Genomic DNA, 20121 nt, shown 5'->3' with positions numbered 1-20121 from the left:
AGGAAAAAACGTCAAAATGTTTCGTTGATACAACTTTTCAACATAATATAAACATGAAGAAGTACCTGCATCTACTTTCTGTATTGTTTTTTTATGACATCTTAGAAACTCGAGGTTTTGCAGACTTTTTGAATGTCCAAACATTTCGAAGGATTGGCAAGCCGCAATTCGTGTTATTTTACGCTGCCTGGTGGGTAATAGAATAGAAAGTCGTTTGTGTCTTGAGTGTCTAAATCATCAATGTCGCTGAGCTGATGATACAGTATATTAATAGGTGCATAAACGATTGTAAATAGGCCTAATGTGTTGAAAATCAGCTTTCACTCCAAATGTGACATAGGCCTCATTCTCTAAGTAAAAAATACAGTACTAGACTTGTGTTTGTTAAGTGGCCACTTACAAAAGTCATCAAGTATATTCACATCCCTAGGTGTAAACCTTGTAAACAGTTGCTGCAAACATGGAACCAACTGGCAGATAAATATCATCAGGAATATTCTTGGAAAAAAGTACAAATACAAAAGGTAAGTGTCATAAAGGGGGAGTTTGAGATTTGTAAAATACTTTTTTGGAAATCTCAGTTTACCTATTAGCCTTTTTTCTCACTTTCTGTCATCCAGGTAAACTGTTTGGAAGACACAGAATTCTGTTCATCTGAAAACATTGTTGCATATCCTACGTAAGTATCCACAATGTCTTTAATGTACCTTTCAATAACTACAAAAATGCTTTAACTTGCATTTCCCATATGACAAACGATTAAGATGAACTTATTTTGCTTAAAACTCTAGAATGAAGTTGTATCACAATGGTGACATGACAAGATTTGATGGCAGAAGAAATCTCCATGAATTTGAGCTTTTTATTGACCAAACACTCAATTATGTTAGTTGAAAATAGCTAATTTATCTTTGTGATCTGGCCAGAGGCTTAACTAGAACGTTAATTTGGGAGGGGGGGGGTGTATATTCATATATTCAGTTGTGCCCTGCTGATTTCTTTTGAAATTCAAATCACTTTCAAAAGAAACCAGTAGGGCACAACGAAATATATGAATATGCACCCCCCAATTAACGTTCTAGTTACGCCTCTGGATCTGGTGTATAATCAAAGTTGTGTAGCACCAGATGAGCTACTTTGAAATACACTCATTTTCAGGAACAGCAGAGTGAAGGCCTAAAACCTACTAATAATTTTACCTCAATTTTGAATTTTTAAAACTTTTTCCTGGGTCCTCTACCTGCAACAAACTTTTGGGGCATTGGCCTTTTAGTAGCCCCCCTCCCCCATTCATGCTACAAACGTATTGTTTAAAAAAATTACATTGGAAATGCAAATCTGGTGTTTGCCAGGTTGAAGAGTAAGTGTAGTGACAGATAATAATCAATAGTTATTACATAGTTTACTTTTTATTTATATGTAGAACATCAACATTCATGAAGAAAATGGACTGTTAACATTAACAAGAGAAAATTTTGATGCTCATATCAAACAAGGAAATGGCTTGCATTTTATTGATTTTTATGCTCCATGGTAGAGCCTTTAAAGTTGACATTAATAAACTAAATAGTACTGATAATGAACTGTTGAAACAAGAAAATGGAGCATAGCTTGACAACCTAGCTTGAAGTTGCATATCTAGCTTGTCTTGTGTTCTTTTATGAAAGTAAACATGGCTCATTCATTATCAATGCATTACCAATCATGACAATTTGCCATATCCTTACTTCAATACCATTATGATGACACCATTGTATCATAATGACATCATTGTATCATGATGACATCATTGTATCATGATGACATCATCATATCATGACATCATCATATCATGACAACACCATTGTATCATGATGACATCATCATATCATGACGACACCATTGTATCATGATGACATCATCATATCATGACGACGCCGTTGTATCATGATGACATCATCGTGTAATGACATCATCATATCATGATGACATAATCAAGTCATGACCATCACCATAATATGAAAATTCATGGCTATTTTAGAGTAATGTAAACGATGCATATCTTTATATTTTCTCGATACATTTGCTTTGAATATTTTCGACATTTGCTAGAACCAAATATCGCAAAAATGTTAATATTTCTTCATCACGTTATCCAAACTTAGCTACAATTGTAAAATGTATGTATTCTGTTTAAGGTGCATTCACTGCAGACGTTTTGAGCCAACATGGAAAGTGATTGCTGAATATTACAAAGACAATGAAGCAATAACGATAGGCAAAGTATTACTAAGATTAATTAACTACTAAAACCTGCAGAAAAAATATTAGATGTTTATACACGATAGGTTGTCACGCTTTGCAAATCTTTCTATGAATGAAAATTTAATTAAGCATAGGATGACTGAAGATTCAGATTTCGTTCAGTAAACGTCAGTGCATGATAATTTTGTCTCAAAGAGCATTAGAACAGATTATCTGCTTTGCGCAGAACACACATGCATAAAAAACGTGATGGCACAAATCGTGCTAAGCCTTTATTTGCCCTTTGTGATGCCGTTTTATAGATTGATTGCACTAAAGAGACTGATATCTGCAAAAAGTGGGAAGTAAGTGGTTTTCCAACACTTGCAATGTTTCAAGAGGGATTCAAAGTAAGATTTTACTCACTTACTTAGCTATGCAATACAAATATAAGTAAAAGTTGTTAGAGCAATTATTTTTGCATTTACCAAATTTCGGAACAATCGCTTGTAAAAGGCAAAACTGTATACTTTTTATATTGCATATTGTGACAATACGCAACATATGAAAATAAATTTTACACATCATGTGACTATAGTTGGATACTTACGATAACAGCAGAGATATTGAGAGCTTAAAGTCATACATTCATCAAATGTTACAACAACAAGATCTAATGAATGATTCACCTACACCATCACCTGATAACGTCATACACATCGGTACCAATCCATATGAAGAACCTGCGCAGGTATCGAAATAAATAATTGTCTTTTTAATGTTCAACGGAAAGCTTTCCGATGCTAGAATTATGTCACTTAATATTACCTGATAACAATCACATCGTTACTGGGACGTACATTTGATGTTCGTCCAACTTAATACGCAATTTTTTCCCGCCGTTCTACGCAATTCATCAAAAACAGATTTTAGTAATTTAAGAGATAAGATAGAACATTGTTCAGCAGTTTTCTGCATTCACATGTGAGTTATAACATGCTTCGTTAATGATAAAAAAATATTTATTCTTTTTAGGACGAAGGCGATGTATTGAAGGTGAAAGATAGCACATTTGATGCATTGGTTAAGCAAGGGCCGATATTTATCAACTTTTTTGTGCCGTGGTAAGAGACTACCTGTACATAGCTGTAATTTTAGTGCCAGTTTCACAGTTCTACTTTGGTATTTTTATACTTTTAGGTCCAAAGAATCGCAGAAAATGGAAGGAACTTGGAAACAATTAGCGGAGCTCAATGAACATGGTAATCTTATCAACATTGCAGAGGTAAACACGGAAATATTTCATAATTCTTTTTGTCGCGACACCTACATTTATTTCTATCTTAAGTTTTTTTTCCCTTGATGCAGATGGACTGCACAAGATATTCGGAATTTTGCGCCAACATTGAGGTAAAAATGAAATCAGAAATGACAATTACCTTTGAGAAGTAATGCTTTTGGGATTTTCCATTCCCGTACATATGGACATAGAAAATACAAAAGATATAGAAAATTATCATCCAAAATAATGCACATACGAATCTCTGTTATGGTGCAGTAGGGTCTCAAAACATAGTTTGGAAGGGAGGGTGAACTCTGTCACTTCCGTATTTACGTTGACTTAACAACTTACCCTAGTAATAACTTGTAGCTAAATCAGTTCTCATTATCCAATGTTATAGATAGCGGACCATCCAACATTGATTTTGTTCAAGAATGGATCTCGTTTTCGTTACAATGGAGAGATGACATTAGAAGCATTGCTGCAGTTTATTAAACAACACTTTAAAGATGAATTATAGCACCTAGAGACAAAATTTCATGTCTCTTAAACAAACTGTCCGACACAAAAAGTTAAAGCAAAAGAGATTCATGACAAGAAAAACATTTGCGATTTAAAAAAAATCAATTGTGCAGATACAACAGTTTAACTGTCATTAAAAGTAGTTATTTATAACGCTAAGTTTCTAACAATTATTTGCTTATGCATCGAATATCCCCCCAAAGGTTTCACTATGACTGTTTGAGTGTCTGACTGATGCAGAATTTATGCCGTTTATCAAATCAGAGCAAAGTTTCACAAAAGATTTTGAGTGCAGTAAAGAAATAATTTAATAAATAAAAAATGACACGTTTCGTCTATATACCAAGTACAGACTGATGAAGAACTGCAAGATGAAAATAAATAGTGGAAATGATCGAACGTTGTTATTGCGTGATATAAAATATAAATATTTTTTCGCTCATAATAGAGGATATGAAGCGATTGTACCGGTCTAAGAAAAATGTATGTGTTAAACATTAGTTCATGAGTGGATGCTATTCTTTAATTTCACTTGTAGTTTGTTCGTAGCAATATTAATCTTCATCTTTATTTTGTTCTCAAAGTCGCAACCATTGCAAGTTTCCTAAAAATGTTGAAAAGACAATATATAAATCATAGCAGAAAAAAAAGATTTTTCCAATTTCACAAATTGAAAATCTACCTTTGCTTTTTGTAAATATTCTTTCGCTCTTTGAAACTAGAAAAAAATATCGCTTTCGTTGGTGTCAGGTAAGATTTCAGAGAATTTTATACTTGTTTCAGAACACATACGACAGATGAACAATACCTGACACATCTTTAAAGAAATTATTGCTAGTTCGTAAGATGCATGAGGATACACATGTTTGTCACCATTGACACTTGTGTTCATTGCCGTTTTAAAACACTGAAATAATACATCAATTAAATGACACGAATAAATTCTTATTGCCAAAATTTATCATTGAATAAATATGTGCCTTGATAGCGTAGCGATGCACGAAAAACTTAAAACAAACAGACTTGAGCATACCTAAAATTCAAATCAAATAAAGCACGGAGAAAAAGTATACTTCACCTCAACTGATTTTGTTAATTTTCCCATTCTTTGATAAATGCAAGCACTAAGAAATAGCTTTAAGCCAAGATATTCATCTTTCACTGACTTCTCTAAGTCTAAAACAAAAGCAAATTACCAGCACGTATAATGATGGTGATGGTGGTAGTTTAGATGGCAATAGGGAGTTTTAGCAAGAGTACGACTACGAGAACGAGTACGAAATTTGACCGTGTAAGGGAATGGCACGAGGAAGGTTGTTGTCGTTGTCGCTTCGTCAAAATTTTGCTTTAGTTGTAAACAACTTTTTTACACGAATTTTTTACAAAACATCGTACTCAGATTGATGACGGCTACGTGTTTTTGTTGTCGCAACAATGTTTTCGCGCCAAAATGACGTAAATCGTACTCGTAGGCTCTGCTAAAACTCCCTAATAGTGTCGTGATGGCGATGGTTTTGTAACGACTTAACCTACGTGGGATGAAACAAAACAATGTAGCTTCGTTGTATGATGAAAAGCTTTCCCAAAGATAAATGATTTCCAAAAGTAAAACAAGACTTTCCGTCACGTCAGGAGGCGATTCATAACAACTGATGGCCTAAAGAAAGATGATAAAATATTTGACACTGACACACGTTATCTTAGTTTTCATTTCAGATAGTGTGAAAACTGTTCTTGTTCTCTCTTGTTCATTCATCACTACCTACACTGACACATGTTATCTTAGTTTTCATTTCAGATAGTGTGAAAACTGTTCTTGTTCTCTCTTGTTCATTCATCACTACCTACACTGACACACGTTATCTTAGTTTTCATTTCAGATAGTGTGAAATCTGTTCTTGTTCTCTTTCGTTATTCATCACTACATATACTGACACATGCTATCAAAGACTGTTCTCGTACTCACGTATTCACGCATCATTAAAAATTCATGCATTCTCTATTGATTTATAAGATACACAAAAACAAAAATGCATAACTTATACACAATACCTTCCTAGTGAGAAAAACAGTCAAAGGTGTTTTTTGTTTTATCATATTCGGAACAAAACGATAATATATTGATGATTTGCTTGCCCTGTCTTGAACACCATAAAGAACTTTTATAGAAAAAACAACAAGAAAAAAATCTTACATCATGTACAAAATGAAATTCAAAAGCTGCAAAGGCCGTAGTACATACCAGCAAGAAGATATACATAGAAATACTGGGACATGGGTGCTGCATCTTTAACTCTGAAATCCAATAAAATGGTGCTATAAGGTAACTTTGTCACACAGTGTACGAAAATCTATACTTATAATAATACTATACTAAACAATACATTGTAATGTTGATACCTTGAAAATGCTTCAATGGCACCATCCCAATTCATTTCCAAAATATGACACCAACCTTAGCAAATTAATGTAACTACTTTATCACAGTCGGTCAGAAATTGGAATAATTTTAAACATTTACACTACGGCTATTAAAGTCAAGTGATAAAGTATTTTTATGACGTTCTCACACGCAAGTGTGCACGCAATGACACCAACCTATTTCATAATCGCAAAACATCCTCACTTCTTTAAAAGCAAGTGGTTTTTCCAAGGCCATATTAAGAAATTTATGTGCCATGCTAAAATCCCCCTTCATTGAATGAAGTGAAAAAAGAATGAAATAAAATAAGGACCTCATGGAAAAATTAACAGCAGTTTCCTTATGCACATCTCCCATTGTCCACCAATAACATTTCTGTGGTAAATATAAGGCAACATTGGCTAGTGTGTGACAGAGAAGTCCTTCGGGACTACATTTCCTATTTTGTCTGACCTGCAAACCTCTGCATGTACATTTAACATTTTAATGAAATTATATTAACATTCTCTTGGCTAATATTTTCATAAACATTACCTTGCAACGAAGCAAGAGACCATGAAAATAATATGCAACAGCTGATGTTCGTAAATTTTCATTGAGTGCACAGAACAGCTTACTTGCTTCCTTCAAACCTAGTAGAAAATAATGTATGTACTTCTCAAACTTTCTTCTTGATACTCCAGACAAACTCAGATCAAAAGCAGTGCATGAATAAATATTTACCCGAATCAATATCATCATCCAAAGCATACATAGGTCGAATTATGGCATGATACCAAAGCAAACCAAGTCTAGATAACCATAAAGGTTCAATAAATGTTCAGTAAACAATAAAGCATACGTACAATGGTTTTAAGCACAGCAAAAAAAACATATGTTAAAACTTTGAATTATCAAATCATATCTGATGAATACAGTAGACAAGGAATGTACAAGGACTTAATCTCAAAAAAATGCTAATAAATACTAATAAAAAGTCAAATCACCTTGACATCTCTGCTTTCCCATTTTGACTATTACAAACATAGGTTAGACATTGCAATCCAAGTTCTTGGTCACCATTGAAACCAAAGAAATGAGCTAGCTGAAGAATTTTGGGGGGAATCAGCGACACAACCATATTGAACAATCCATACCCAAAAGCAATGGCTGCTTGCACTTCTTTTATGGAGTTCGACTTAAATGCCTCTTGATTGGCATCCAATGATTCAGAAACTTCAACACTATTATTTAAATGTTCCAATTTTGTACCGTTACAGTTCAATTCTAAAAACTCTCCTCCAATTTTAACAACTTTTTGATAAATTTTTTTATATTGCTTCCAAGATTTTTGTATAAGGAATGCTCCTTTAACACAATCTTTGAAACCTAAAACAAACCAAAAGACATATAAAGCATCACACACTAAACTTGTTTCTACATTGAATGTTGAGTACTAATTAATGAACAAACTTCAAAATCTTTAAAGTATTGTATCATTCAAACAAGACTTAGCTGTCCAATTTAAATCTTAATTGCTTTTGCAGATTTTTGATTTTACAGTCAGATTGATGCAAGTTTGTTGCAGAGTTAAAAATATCATAACTAATGTTTTGAAAACACCTTAATAAACAATTTTCATTGTCTCTTTGTTAGTAAGCGTAAGCAACAAATTGTAGTATGTTGTGTTAAACAGAAAGTAATATAATTCCTCAGGCAAATAAACTTGATATTTAAAAATTTTACTTTACCTTGTTTTGCTAAATTTAAGATAGCCTCAAAAAGTTCAGCATCTGTACAAAATATGTCAAGGATCAACAATCTCAAGTCATCTCCATTGCATTTTTCTCTTCTTAAAGTTTGCTTCTTTGTCAGACAATAATTTTGAGTTTCTTTCAAGCTTTTTATTCCCTCATTAATCTCATCAAAGTTCAGTAATGATTTCTGTAATAAACAAATGAGTTAATCCTTACTGGTTCCTATGACATGTTTAATGGTAAATTGGAATTTCCTGCAAAAGTGAAAGTCACCTTTCACAACAGAAAAACAAACTATGCACTGACATCACAATTGAAATCATTTTCCTTGTAAAAAAATAGCATTGAAGCTGTTTTCTTGCAGAGCATACCAATATATATTTGATTTCTAATTACAGGTCTTAACATTATGCTCCATCTAAATCTTATCACTGTAGATGGCTTGAAAAATTCATACGTTAGATGAAAAAATATTTTGCACAATAAAAAAATGTAACATTTAGCAAGGAATTTACACCAATATTTTCACAAATCTTCACAACTCACCAAGAAATCAATAAAACTTGAAGTGGAATGAATAAGGGGGCTTTTATCTCTGTAAAAAAAATACTGTCAGGCACATGTTCCACCACGCAAATATCTAATAATGTAAAATAATGCAAAATAAGGTTCAATAATGCATTCTTCTTATCAAACTTTTTATCTTTGTTCGATGAATTGATTTGATTAATTCAAAAGTAGTGTGAAAAAAATCTTTGTATTTTTGACGTTTCAAATACTTTGACACTTAGTCTTCTTTATTTTGAAAATGCAAAGACGTTACACAAAAACTTATTTTGAAGTAAATTAAATCAATTTACGAAATGTCCAATGCTATACAACTGCAATGGCAAACAAGCTTGAACAACGCTGGGTAAACCATTTTGACAATATCAGAACATTGTTTCAGTTTCAAAGTAAAAAAGTAGACTGCCCTTTTAAAGAAGCACTTTATAAAAATTGCAGGATTCTTTAGAAGGAAAACGTTATTTAATAATACAAGTTGTTAGAAATAAAATATATTCACAACAAAATATGCTAGCACATGTTCACGCATAACGCTTAGTGAAAGAGCCGATACTTGTATAATTTAAAGATGGCATGGAAATATTGATCGGTTGTTCCCAAAAAAAACAAACAAAACAAACAGGGCTGAAATACCCCGAAAAGCAAGGAAGTAAAAAAGTTAAAACAATTTTACCGTTTATCAGAGAGATACTTGCTTGCTGCTTCACCACCGAAGTGAAATAAGATTTCGACACTACACCTTACAATTACATAATCTTCTTCGAGAAACATTGACGACATTTCCAAAAATTTATCGTGCAAAACAAATGATAAAAAAATTAACAACCGTAGAGAAAAATCATATGGTTGATATTTTGGTGAATCTAACAACTAAAACAGAATGAATAAATGCGACTAAGCCACAGTGCAAAGCCATCACCATCACAAGGACTGCAGGCTCAATTCATTCCAAAGATCAACAAAAATTAGACCCTTGTGTAACAATTCATAACAAATTTTTATTTCGAGTTCGTCAGTTCCATTAAAATCGATTTGAAATCTAACAATGAAACATTCATAAAGTAAAACAATGACACAACATTACACACTCTATTGTAAAGTTTCTCCACATATTACCCTTTGACGAACAAATCGGGACACAATACCCTAAAATTTTTTATCTTTGAAAAAAACAAGCAAGCAAACAAAATAATTTAACCCAAAAAACCCTTAACGTCAAAGTGAACAAAAATATGTTTCACACCATAATCGTCACAAAACACATCAATACTAAAAATTTATCATTTATCACTGACTGTACGACGGACTTGTATGTTTTAAGACAAAGCTATTTCGCGGTAATCTTTGATAGTACTGTCGCGAGTACCTATGATGAAATGGTGCTGACAAGGTAACAGTAGTGGGATTTACATGATGGTACAAACGTGTAGGAAAGTGGGTATAAGGAAGAGTAAGGTGAGATGTTTCACTGGTATTATTGGATAGATTTCCATACAACTCTCTTTGTGGTATGTATTCATGATTGAAGTAAATATCATTGTAATGATTTGGCTCTGAGGAAGGTATCTCGCATCGTCTATCCAATAAACCTATGTAGTGCCCACCTTCATTTGGGTGTCTGGTAACCTCGTGAGCGCAATGATCATTTTCTACCTGGCATCGGCCATCTTGAAGAACGTAATAACGAGAATCTTCTCTCGTATATGAAAGATCTTTATTCCTTCGCAAGAGGTCTTGATATCCAGAACTGGTATAATCGTTCATGTACTGCAGATTTTTGATATCATTATGCAAATTCCTAAGATGATGAGGATATTCATTCTGAAGTATACCCTCTTCCTCTATATACCGGGTATCTTTTTCCAGGTAGTGAATATCAGAGGAAGGAATCTCCGATCGATCAAAATCTTTATCATGATTCTCATTCCCATCCTCTGGACATAATGCAGATTCTAAGGTCACAACTGGAATAGCGTCAGCCCAGACATTCTCATCAGTGGGATAAATATCCGGACGTGCATATCCTTGAGATAGCAGTATTGGGCTTGTGGGTGAAGAACTAAGGGACTCTGATGGATTTTCATCACAAGATGAAGAGGATTGAACTTGGCGTAGTCTAGGGTAGTCAGTGATGGTACTCCTATCTTGCATCTTTATTAATTGCAAAGATGCTTCTTTGTGATTTAAGCTAGGAAGAGCAAAATCAGTTTGCTGTCCTTGATTCACTTTCTCTTTTACAAGATCTGTTTGTTGTGAAGAGTCTGTCATTTTCTTTATTCTAAATTCTGCCACTTTTTCCTCTTCGGCTGTAATAAGTCGATGAGATTGATCAAAAGTTTCGGACAATTCTTGACTATCGATAGTCTGTGAAGCTTGCGCAATTTTTGAAGACAAAACAGAAATTTCCTTCGCTGAAACTTCGTCAGAAGACATTGAGCTATTTCTCTTAAGGATTTGCAGTTTCTTTGCGGAAATTTCATTCGACTTTTTGCTTTGATTTTGTGTGGTACTTTTAATGGAAAGTTGACGACTGTCTATTTCACAGGCTTTCAAAACCCCGGTACTTTTCTCTGTTTCAATACGAAGCATTCGTACGTTTTGAGAAGCATCATTTATTACAGCTGGCTCCTCGTTTGAACAAGAAACAATCTCACATTTCGCGGAGTGATGCACAACAACACGATTGATGTCGGGTGGAATTTTTTCCAGCTCTTTAATTTCGTCATTGCTCTCGTCATGAACAATTTCTTCAACTTTTTTACAGTCAACGACAATCCCGTTTTCCTTGAGCATGGGCAAACTTGAATATTCATGTTTTTCTGAAAAAGTGCTGCCATTTTCCACGTTTCCATTGCACGATTTCTCGACATTATGAGTTGTAGAACAAATTTCCTTGTTAACATCATCAACAGTGCTCCCAGCACCGTTCTCAAAATTTGTCTTAATTGGAACATAAATGGGGAAATCCCCAACAAATATTTCCATGTGAGGTAATGTCTTTTGTTTCGGAGGAAATAAATCCTTCCGGAAAACAACAGGATATCTTCTAAACACTTCAGGTTTTTTCATATTTTTCTTCTTGGATTTCTTATCATTCAACGAAACAAGATGTTCATTACTGTTGCAACTATTTCTTCCTTTTCTTGTAACTCTACATTGCTTGTCACATTTTGATGCATCTTTTGTAGGAAAACCCTTCTCTCGTTTATCATAAATCATTTTACTTTTTTCAGAAGAATCATCTGTAACTTGTGTTTCGACACTTGTTGACAAACCATTCTTTGACTCAACATGGATGCAATCACCTTGCTTTACTTTCACTTTACTTTTCACTTTTACAATATTTTTGTCTACAACAATTGCAGGATCTTTGAGCGAGTTTCTACTAACATTCACTATCTGCTTATCATTATTCTGTTTAATTTCACAGGTTTTACGAATACGTTTAGATTCCTTGTCGTATGCAGAGTTCTCTTTGGCTAAATTTTCTACTAGTCCGTCATCTCTAACCAGCTTATTATTCTTTTTTGAATTCTTTTTCTGTATTTTGGATTGAGTATTTGATTTCATAGAAGATTTTCCCAAATCAGTTTTTGTTTCATTACAATCATTCACTTTCCAAACATCATTCTTGTCATGTCTAACGGCAACCTTTGTTTGGTATCCATTACAAACCTTTTTAGATTTGATACGCGATGTTTCGTCGGAATTTCCAGGTTTCATAGCTGCAATATTAAAATTCTGTTCATCGTCTTTCGCGTTATTTCCTATTTTCTCAACATTAATTTTTTCTTTCCGAGGAGCATTCTTTTTAGCGCCTTTCACAATACTTTCTTTAATCGTTCGAAGAAATTTCTTCTCTCTCATTTTACATGAAAACCTGTCGTCCGATGAAAGGATGGAAGTACCTATTGTGAAATGCAGTATTATTTTTATGGACATACATTTTACAATCAATCAAAAAGCATGACACTCGAAGGAGCCAAAAAAATTTTTGAGAAAATTAAAATGACATAAATATTTATGTTTGCTGCATTTCAGCAGGCAATTTAAGCAAAATGAAAATATTGGAATTGATGTTTGCATCAAAATATCAACTCCTAAATACGTAGTTTTAATAGGAAAATGTGGCTATATTTGTCTAGGAACGTTTATTAAAGTTAGAAGACTCCTGTTTTTTCATGTTTTAGACAGAGACAGTTACGCCACAGATTGACAGAAAGCTTGTTAGTGAAAACTAGTTCATGGCTGCGAATCTAAATCTTGTTTGCCCAATATTTATCATACCTTTGCTACAACGAAGGGTGGACGTTTTAGTCTTTTTTGATGAAACATCTGATACAAAGTCGTCAATAGTCAAACTAAGGGGAGCCGGTGGTTTTGTCAACGAGATGGTAAACGAACGACTGTTGTCCACTTCGGTTTCCCAGTTCTCCTCGCCTTCACATAACAAGGTGTTGTCGTAAGGTAATTGCGGGTCGTAAGAAGATTCTTTCGTCACTATGACGATTTCATCCATTTCATCTTTACTTACGTCATATGTTTCATCAGAAGGGACAACTGACAGAGAAATATCACTATATGGCTCACTTCCTTGATTCTTTAGTCCCATGCCACTAAACTGACACGCAAAATACTTTGCCGTCTTTCGATTGAGCCCTCTTTCTTGAAGAAACGTATAAAAGTCCATGTAAGAACAGCAATTCTCGAAAACTGACTTGAGGGCGTCGTAAGTTAGTTGAAGCTTGAACAATTTCTTGGAATAATAGTTCTTTGAAAATGAATCCATCTTGGACATTTTCTCTAAAAATATGCATCAAAAAGAAAATATAAACATGGAACATAGAGCACGAAATGTATAGTTCTGATGTTTGACCAGGAATAATTCATGCGCAAACGTGATTTTTTGGTATTGTGTCTTCATCAGGAATGATTGAATGTTAATATTTGAATCTGGTTAAACTTCAACTAAATGACCGATTACCTTCAAGAATCGCCAACTGTTCTTTCTCGTTGAATTGTGCAGTAAACCAATCGCATCTAAAAAAGCACGAGCATTATGTCCGTTTGAAAATAATTCCTGTATTGTGGTAGCTAAATAGTACGTTTTAGCGTTCACCTAAGAACACACATTACGAAAATCAACGTGTGAACCTGTGGTAAAAGTCATAAAACAATCACAAGACAAGCGTTCTAAAGAAGAAGAGCGTCTCAGAAAAAAATTAGAAGTCGTTCTTCATGTTATACCAGGCAGAAGATTGATTCTAATTTTAGTAAGAAGGAACATTTAGCGGTGTCTCTATACATCATCAGTGAGTAATAATTAATAATCAAACTTTATAAGTGGAATTATTGATCAGTTAGATGTACTTACAATTCTTTTGCGGAAAGGATGTGAATGTTTTTTAGTTCTGATTTTAACGGTTTTTTACAAAATATTTCAATCATAGCATTAACATCTCCCAATGCACGATGCTGATCTAAAGCAATAAGGAATTTCTTTATAAAGGACGATTTCTGTGGAAGATCTTGAAAAATGCAATTAATCAAAATTCACAATTTCTCACTTGAAAAGATTTTTCCTGGACAAAATCTTGAGAATAAAGCATCCATTGACAATTTTGTCTTTTCCAATTCTTTCATATGTTTTCCTTGCATCTTAAATACATACAAAGAAATACATACGTTGCATATGAATGTGGATGGAGTCCGCAAACGAGGTAGACCGAGAAAGAGATGGATGGATGCTGTGAACAGTGATATGAAGGCGATGGGTATAACGAGAGATATGGCGAGAGATAGAGACGTTTGGCGTAGAAAAATTCATGGACCGGTCAACCCCCCTGGCGGGGATTAATACTGGCCGGTATACAAATGTTGTTTGTGTTGTTGTTAAATACATACAAAGGTTTCCTGATAAATTATACTCAGAAAATTTTTAGAAAATGATGAGGAGGTGTGAGTGATTAAAAATAGGTCAGTTGGATTATTGAAGGCAGACTGCACTCATAAATTATATGTATTGAGCATATTAAAGACAACTTGCAAGTGTTTATAAAAAATAGTTTCGAGGATTTTCAGACAGTTATACTAAATATTTCTGGGGGCATGGTTCTCTCAAACTGATATGCCCACATAAAATCACTCCAAATAATTGAAATTGGTATACAAACATATGCAATACAACTCACTTCTTTAACAAATTCCAAAGTATCAGCAAAATGAAGGTTGATACGTTGCAGAGAATGATCTTTAACATTATGTCTTTTCATGTTATTCAATAAGATTCTAAAGTCAAACCCAAGTCCATAATGGGCACATAGAACTAAAAAACATTGGAATAAAAATAATCCACATGCCAGTAACATAATGTGTTCACATGAAGCCAATGGAAAGTTACACAAACACAATTTGATATTCACCATGGTTTTAAAGTGAAGTTTGTGAAAGGACTGCATATTCCTTACTTTTATAATCGGAAAAACAAAAATGATGATTTGATAGCGGCATAAAATTTTGTTAGAATGATAGAAATTTAAGTGATTTCAAATTTCTTGAACAACTCCTCTTTCCTTAAAATTAATAATGCTGGTCATCCCCAAAACTAGAATGGATACCATTAGATTACCTGGAAAATGATTGCATCCCGTCTTCTTGTTTTGGATTTTTACTCGGTTTGCAATCCATCGAAAAAATCTTTGAATAACATCAGCAAATTCTGGCTTTCCATCTAAGTCTGAAGGCACTATGCCACATTTTTCAATAGCTATAAGACAATACAACAAGCTATCTTTGCTGCAAGTTGATTTTTAATGTTAATTGGTCAAAGATATTGTAACATTTTGTGAAATAATCATGCATGCAGCATGTATACCGCAAATTGTGCATGTTTGTGTAATTTTGAAGTCATGTAATAGAGCTATAAATATAATCAAAAGCAGGAGTTTAGGGGGCATGAAACAAAATTTAACAAATAACTCAATTACACAAATATTTTACAAAAATAATTATAAAAATGTAACACGTTTTATACAATATCCTTTATATATGTGGTCTATGATTCTAGTAAACGTAGCAACAATTTATCGTACATTATGCACACACACAATGTGACATACTAAATTTTTCCAGTTTTTGTGAGGTGTGAACGAGACTTTGAAATGCATATTTCCCTACTTCGGGATAAGTTCGCGCTGCAATTTCAACAATATCTGCAGTGACTGTATCACTACCTGCTGCCTCACAATCGTAAAAAATAAACAAAGCTTTTTCCGACATTTTATTCAACTGTTTTCTATCTTTAGGTACATCTCCTTCGCAGTCGTTGTAAGCCATCCTGTTTCAATTGTATTTAATATTTCCCGCGTCAACGTCATCGTACTTCCACTTAAGATGTCTTTTGTTTATAATAAATGAAGCAATGAATAATAAGTCTTTGTTTTAGAGAGGAATCATTCAAATTGGTCAGGTTACACAATTAAGATCGTCCCGACTGATTTTATTTCCCTCCAAGAACAAACACTAGCAATCGCTTCACTTGCTTTGCAATTTAGCGGTTAGCATGCATTTATGTTGCTAAAATAATATAAAATAATATTGTAAAATCCTTTTGAAAATGTCCAAAATTCCTACTAAATCCTGATCGTAGGCTTATACATAGAATACCAGTGCTACTACAATTACATTGATCAATACATAATATTGTTACAAATTGACAGTCATATAAACAAATGTCCTATAAAATTAGTGGAAAAAACAAAATGGGTTTTTTCAACTATTGTGTATTCAATGTTTATTGAAATATAAAATTAACAATGGATGAATCAGAAACAGCCTTTACTCAGGTAAGAAGTCTTACCAAGTTCAGCTCAATCTCTGAACGGACTAAATCTCAGTTCTTGAAAAAATATTTCATGATTTTTTTCATTTAAGATGGAATTTGCTGTAGAAATGACGAGCCAGAATTGTGTTCGTGTTATTGATGACTGTCTTCAACAGGTTCAAGGTTAATTTTTGCTAGAACTTTAGGCAAATCATTGCAATTTGCAGCGTTATGTGAACTATTACATATTTTTTATAAAGGTATCAAGGAGTATAACATAAACCTACAAGATGAACAGGTCACATTGATAACAAACATTCCTTCTGGCAAAATTCAACAGATTTTGGAAGAAACTGGAAGAAAAGTCATTTTACGTGGACAAGGTGGAACACAGTTAGCAGGTAGAGTTTTATTGAATGAATGCATTATGATTCAATGTGAACGATACACAATTTGGTGTAATTGTTCAGAAGTAACTCTGTAGGAATTTAAATGGTTTAAATTTTCACCATTGTGTAGCCTTTCCCAAAAAGGATGTTTTTAAATAATCATTTTTCAGATGGTTTTGCAAATCATATTGGAGCTGCAGTTTCAATTGTGTCTGGTGAAAATAACATTCAAGGAGTCATACGTTATGTTCAAGTATAATTATTCATATGTAAATTTCATCACATCTTTACATTTTTATATTACATATTAAAGGTTAATATCATTCATGTCTATCATGGCTTTATTTTTATTGGAAAAAGGATCAATAAAATATTGCCAATACTATTTTACAGCCAAATAATTAAGAGGTCACATATAATTTCATATGTCAAATGCAGGTTGACAAAGACAGATGCATAATTGATGGAACTATAGATGGTCTTGCCCCAGGCTTACATGGTTTACACATTCACGAACTTGGTGATCTTTCAGATGGATGTAATAGGTTGGCTTATTGTAGTCATTTGTGACCTAACAAGAGTATATTAGTGTTCATTTCTAGCATAACAAGTAGATTTTTGAAGGTTTTAAGAAGTGGGAAAAGAAGTGATTAACTTTGTTTGATATTGATTATTTCGTTGTTAGAAGCAACGTGTCTCACTTCTATTCTTTTAGTGTGGGAAATATTTACAATCCTCAAAACGAGAACCATGGAGGACCAAATATCAAAAAAAAAGTAAGAGGGGATTTGGAATTAGATCAAATGAAAATGCAATTGCAAGCAGGGTGAATTTTTGAAGAATTAGAATTTTTCTAATTCAGATGATGAAACTTGTTAAACTTAGTCATTGGGGTTTCATAACTGTTTTCTTACATACCAATTATAATCCTTGAGACATAGCCTAATTTCTTAGTAATCCTTGAAATAGTGTTTATGAACTGATCATTTTTTAGCATGTTGGTGATTTGGGCAACATCAATGCAGATACAAGAAAACGTGCACAATTTCGCCTGCAAAGTCATGATATTAAGGTAATTGAACACTCTAAGCCTTCAATGATTGATAATGCTTCAAACAAATTTGATATTTTCAGGTGTGGGATGTCACTGGTAGGTCAGTGGTAATAACAGAGAAAGAAGATGATTTGGAAGGTGGTGATTTGCAATCAAAAATTGATGGAAATTCAGGAAAGAGGTTTGATTGTTGGGTCATTTGTGCATGCTTAGCTATTGACAAAAGTTTTGCCATTTTCAACATAAAGTAATGAATTATACTTTTGTAGGCTAGCTTGTGGTATTATTGCTCGATCAGCTGGATTGTTTCAGAACAGGAAGAAGATATGTGCTTGTACTGGAATGACACTTTGGGAAGAAAGAGAATTAGAAACAAACAAAACATCAGCATAGAAATTCTAATAGTATGCATGAAAATGGATAATGCTATGCACCAATAATTGATGGAATAGCTCCTCAAATAAGATTCACACAAACTTATTTGTAATGTAAACATTTTATAATTCTGCGCCACATAAATTACTTCAATTGGCAATGCTTTTGGTAGTGCATGTGACTAGATATGGTGGAGTATATCACTGTCTGTCTTAATTTCATTAGTTTGCCCCCTCATTATTAGCTTGGTAATTTATATATTTGTTTATCATTTGCAAATGACCTAATCAAGTCATCCAAGCATATTTTCTCACTCATGCAATAAACCTTTTATTTACGTCGAAGCCTTTTTCCAAATGTCAATATAGCTTTGTTTTTGATGCCATAACTAAAAATAAATAAGATGAATAAACAGTAATTTTTTTGAAAATAAACCCTTGACAATAATCCTTTAAATGTTTCATCAAAGATTTCACACTTCATGACAAGTTATACAACTAGTTTGTATAATATCAACTACAATTGAACCTCTACTCACAGTCACCTCTCTGAAGCAGACACTTGGTTGTGCTCACAAGAGAATCTACTTATGGTAGGAATGATTGCACAATATTTTCATCCAACAACATAAACAATTGATGAATGAATTGATCATTTGTTTTGCACATGCACAAACATAGAAATTGCATTAATCTAAAAACAAGTGTGAAGTGCATTTATCATAACAATCTTGCAATTAATCTTTTGTTGCATTATAATTAAGAAACATAAGTCATATATGATAGTTTCTATATTCATTAATCAGCTTTAACATTTCATACTTACTCCTTTATTGTTTTCTCATTATCAGTCAATTTCTCTCCCTCATATATCAACCAATATGTTTTCCATACATATCTCCTGAATCACGCAATATACAATAATCAGACAATATTTATAGTCACATAGAACTATCTTTGTTTGATGTATAAATTATTACCAACTTATGTATGTTGTTCCTCTTTCTCTCGTTTGTTTAAGTGTAACATGCCTTTGAATAGCTTTTCAAATCCTTTACTTTGGCAGTCGATGGAACCACAACAGCTGATCATATTAAACGCCAAGAAAAGAAGTTATTTAATATTAATATAAAGCCGACAACATACTTAATTGTCGTTCCATTGATTTGTCCGAGATAAACAAAGTAAAACAATTCAACATACGTAGAACTGACTTCTCTTTGTTTTGTTGAACTACATTAACGACAATAGCTCGTCCATGCTCCAGCGCTATTTGAGAATTTACTTCTTCAACACTCGGCTCACTGTGTAGGTCATTTAGCAAAGGATCTTTTACAATCTCCGAAATAATATTTAATGCCAAAGCCATAAACTCGGAGTGAGAAAACTGTTCGCTTTCAAATTCGGCCGCCATTTTTGTCCATAGGGGACTTGGGGGACATTAGGAGCATTGCCAAAATAGAAGCAGGGATTTCATTGCACTTTCACCTTGATTTCGTGCACAATTTTTCACATTGCACAGTCAAAACTTAATAGAAGACGGTTATGACCTGTGTGAAATTTTAATTATGTTTTAAAAATTTGAGTTGTACTTTTTCTCATAAAATTCATTTTCCATTTTTCCTTTGTTGTATTCAAAAACCCGAGGAAAACCAAATACAACAATTATATGAATTTATCCATTTCTATCCACAAAATATCCAGAATAAATTACCATTCTATTATTTCTA

At 33.3% G+C, this 20121-nt stretch overlaps 4 protein-coding genes across 5 annotated transcripts; 2 read left to right on the top strand and 2 right to left on the bottom strand.

Moving 5' to 3' along the window:
* The first annotated feature begins 16 nt into the window (after positions 1–16).
* LOC124456803 (thioredoxin domain-containing protein 5-like) lies at positions 17–4186 on the top strand. Of its 2 annotated transcripts, none has more exons than XM_047007154.1 (12): positions 17–190; positions 431–524; positions 621–679; positions 792–885; positions 1424–1533; positions 2178–2262; positions 2547–2588; positions 2822–2974; positions 3259–3347; positions 3424–3508; positions 3592–3633; positions 3906–4186. In XM_047007154.1, the coding sequence occupies exons 1-12, from the start codon at positions 54–56 to the stop codon at positions 4023–4025; spliced, it is 1110 nt and encodes a 369-aa protein (XP_046863110.1). In that variant the 5' UTR covers positions 17–53; the 3' UTR covers positions 4026–4186. The 2 variants fall into 2 exon arrangements, with proteins under 2 accessions (XP_046863110.1, XP_046863101.1); XM_047007145.1 differs by having other exon boundaries at positions 2547–2633.
* Positions 4187–4310: 124 nt separating this feature from the next.
* LOC124456795 (tetratricopeptide repeat protein 39C-like) lies at positions 4311–9684 on the bottom strand. The gene is made up of 15 exons (XM_047007135.1): positions 9426–9684; positions 8732–8780; positions 8180–8372; positions 7436–7817; positions 7173–7240; positions 6984–7081; positions 6626–6719; positions 6428–6482; positions 6270–6322; positions 6080–6186; positions 5561–5684; positions 5106–5203; positions 4836–4934; positions 4710–4745; positions 4311–4631 (listed from the first exon to the last, which is right to left on the bottom strand). The coding sequence occupies exons 1-15, from the start codon at positions 9530–9532 to the stop codon at positions 4530–4532; spliced, it is 1665 nt and encodes a 554-aa protein (XP_046863091.1). The 5' UTR covers positions 9533–9684; the 3' UTR covers positions 4311–4529.
* A 6736-nt stretch (positions 9685–16420) lies between these two features.
* Positions 16421–18826, top strand: LOC124433498 (copper chaperone for superoxide dismutase-like). The gene is made up of 9 exons (XM_046983279.1): positions 16421–16596; positions 16685–16757; positions 16835–16975; positions 17134–17216; positions 17402–17508; positions 17679–17739; positions 17958–18035; positions 18098–18198; positions 18287–18826. The coding sequence occupies exons 1-9, from the start codon at positions 16567–16569 to the stop codon at positions 18408–18410; spliced, it is 798 nt and encodes a 265-aa protein (XP_046839235.1). The 5' UTR covers positions 16421–16566; the 3' UTR covers positions 18411–18826.
* LOC124433501 (U11/U12 small nuclear ribonucleoprotein 25 kDa protein-like) lies at positions 18498–20044 on the bottom strand. Its single transcript, XM_046983281.1, is given in 5 exon segments — positions 18498–18780; positions 19218–19292; positions 19372–19437; positions 19439–19475; positions 19595–20044. Coding segments are annotated over 5 exon segments (447 nt in total). The 5' UTR covers positions 19806–20044; the 3' UTR covers positions 18498–18722.
* Between the last annotated feature and the right edge of the window lie 77 nt (positions 20045–20121).

Source organism: Xenia sp. Carnegie-2017, unplaced genomic scaffold (genome assembly GCF_021976095.1).
Source record: "Xenia sp. Carnegie-2017 unplaced genomic scaffold, XeniaSp_v1 HiC_scaffold_13, whole genome shotgun sequence".
In the NCBI taxonomy this organism is placed as follows: domain Eukaryota; kingdom Metazoa; phylum Cnidaria; class Anthozoa; order Malacalcyonacea; family Xeniidae; genus Xenia; species Xenia sp. Carnegie-2017.
This window is presented reverse-complemented; position numbering and strand designations above follow the sequence as displayed.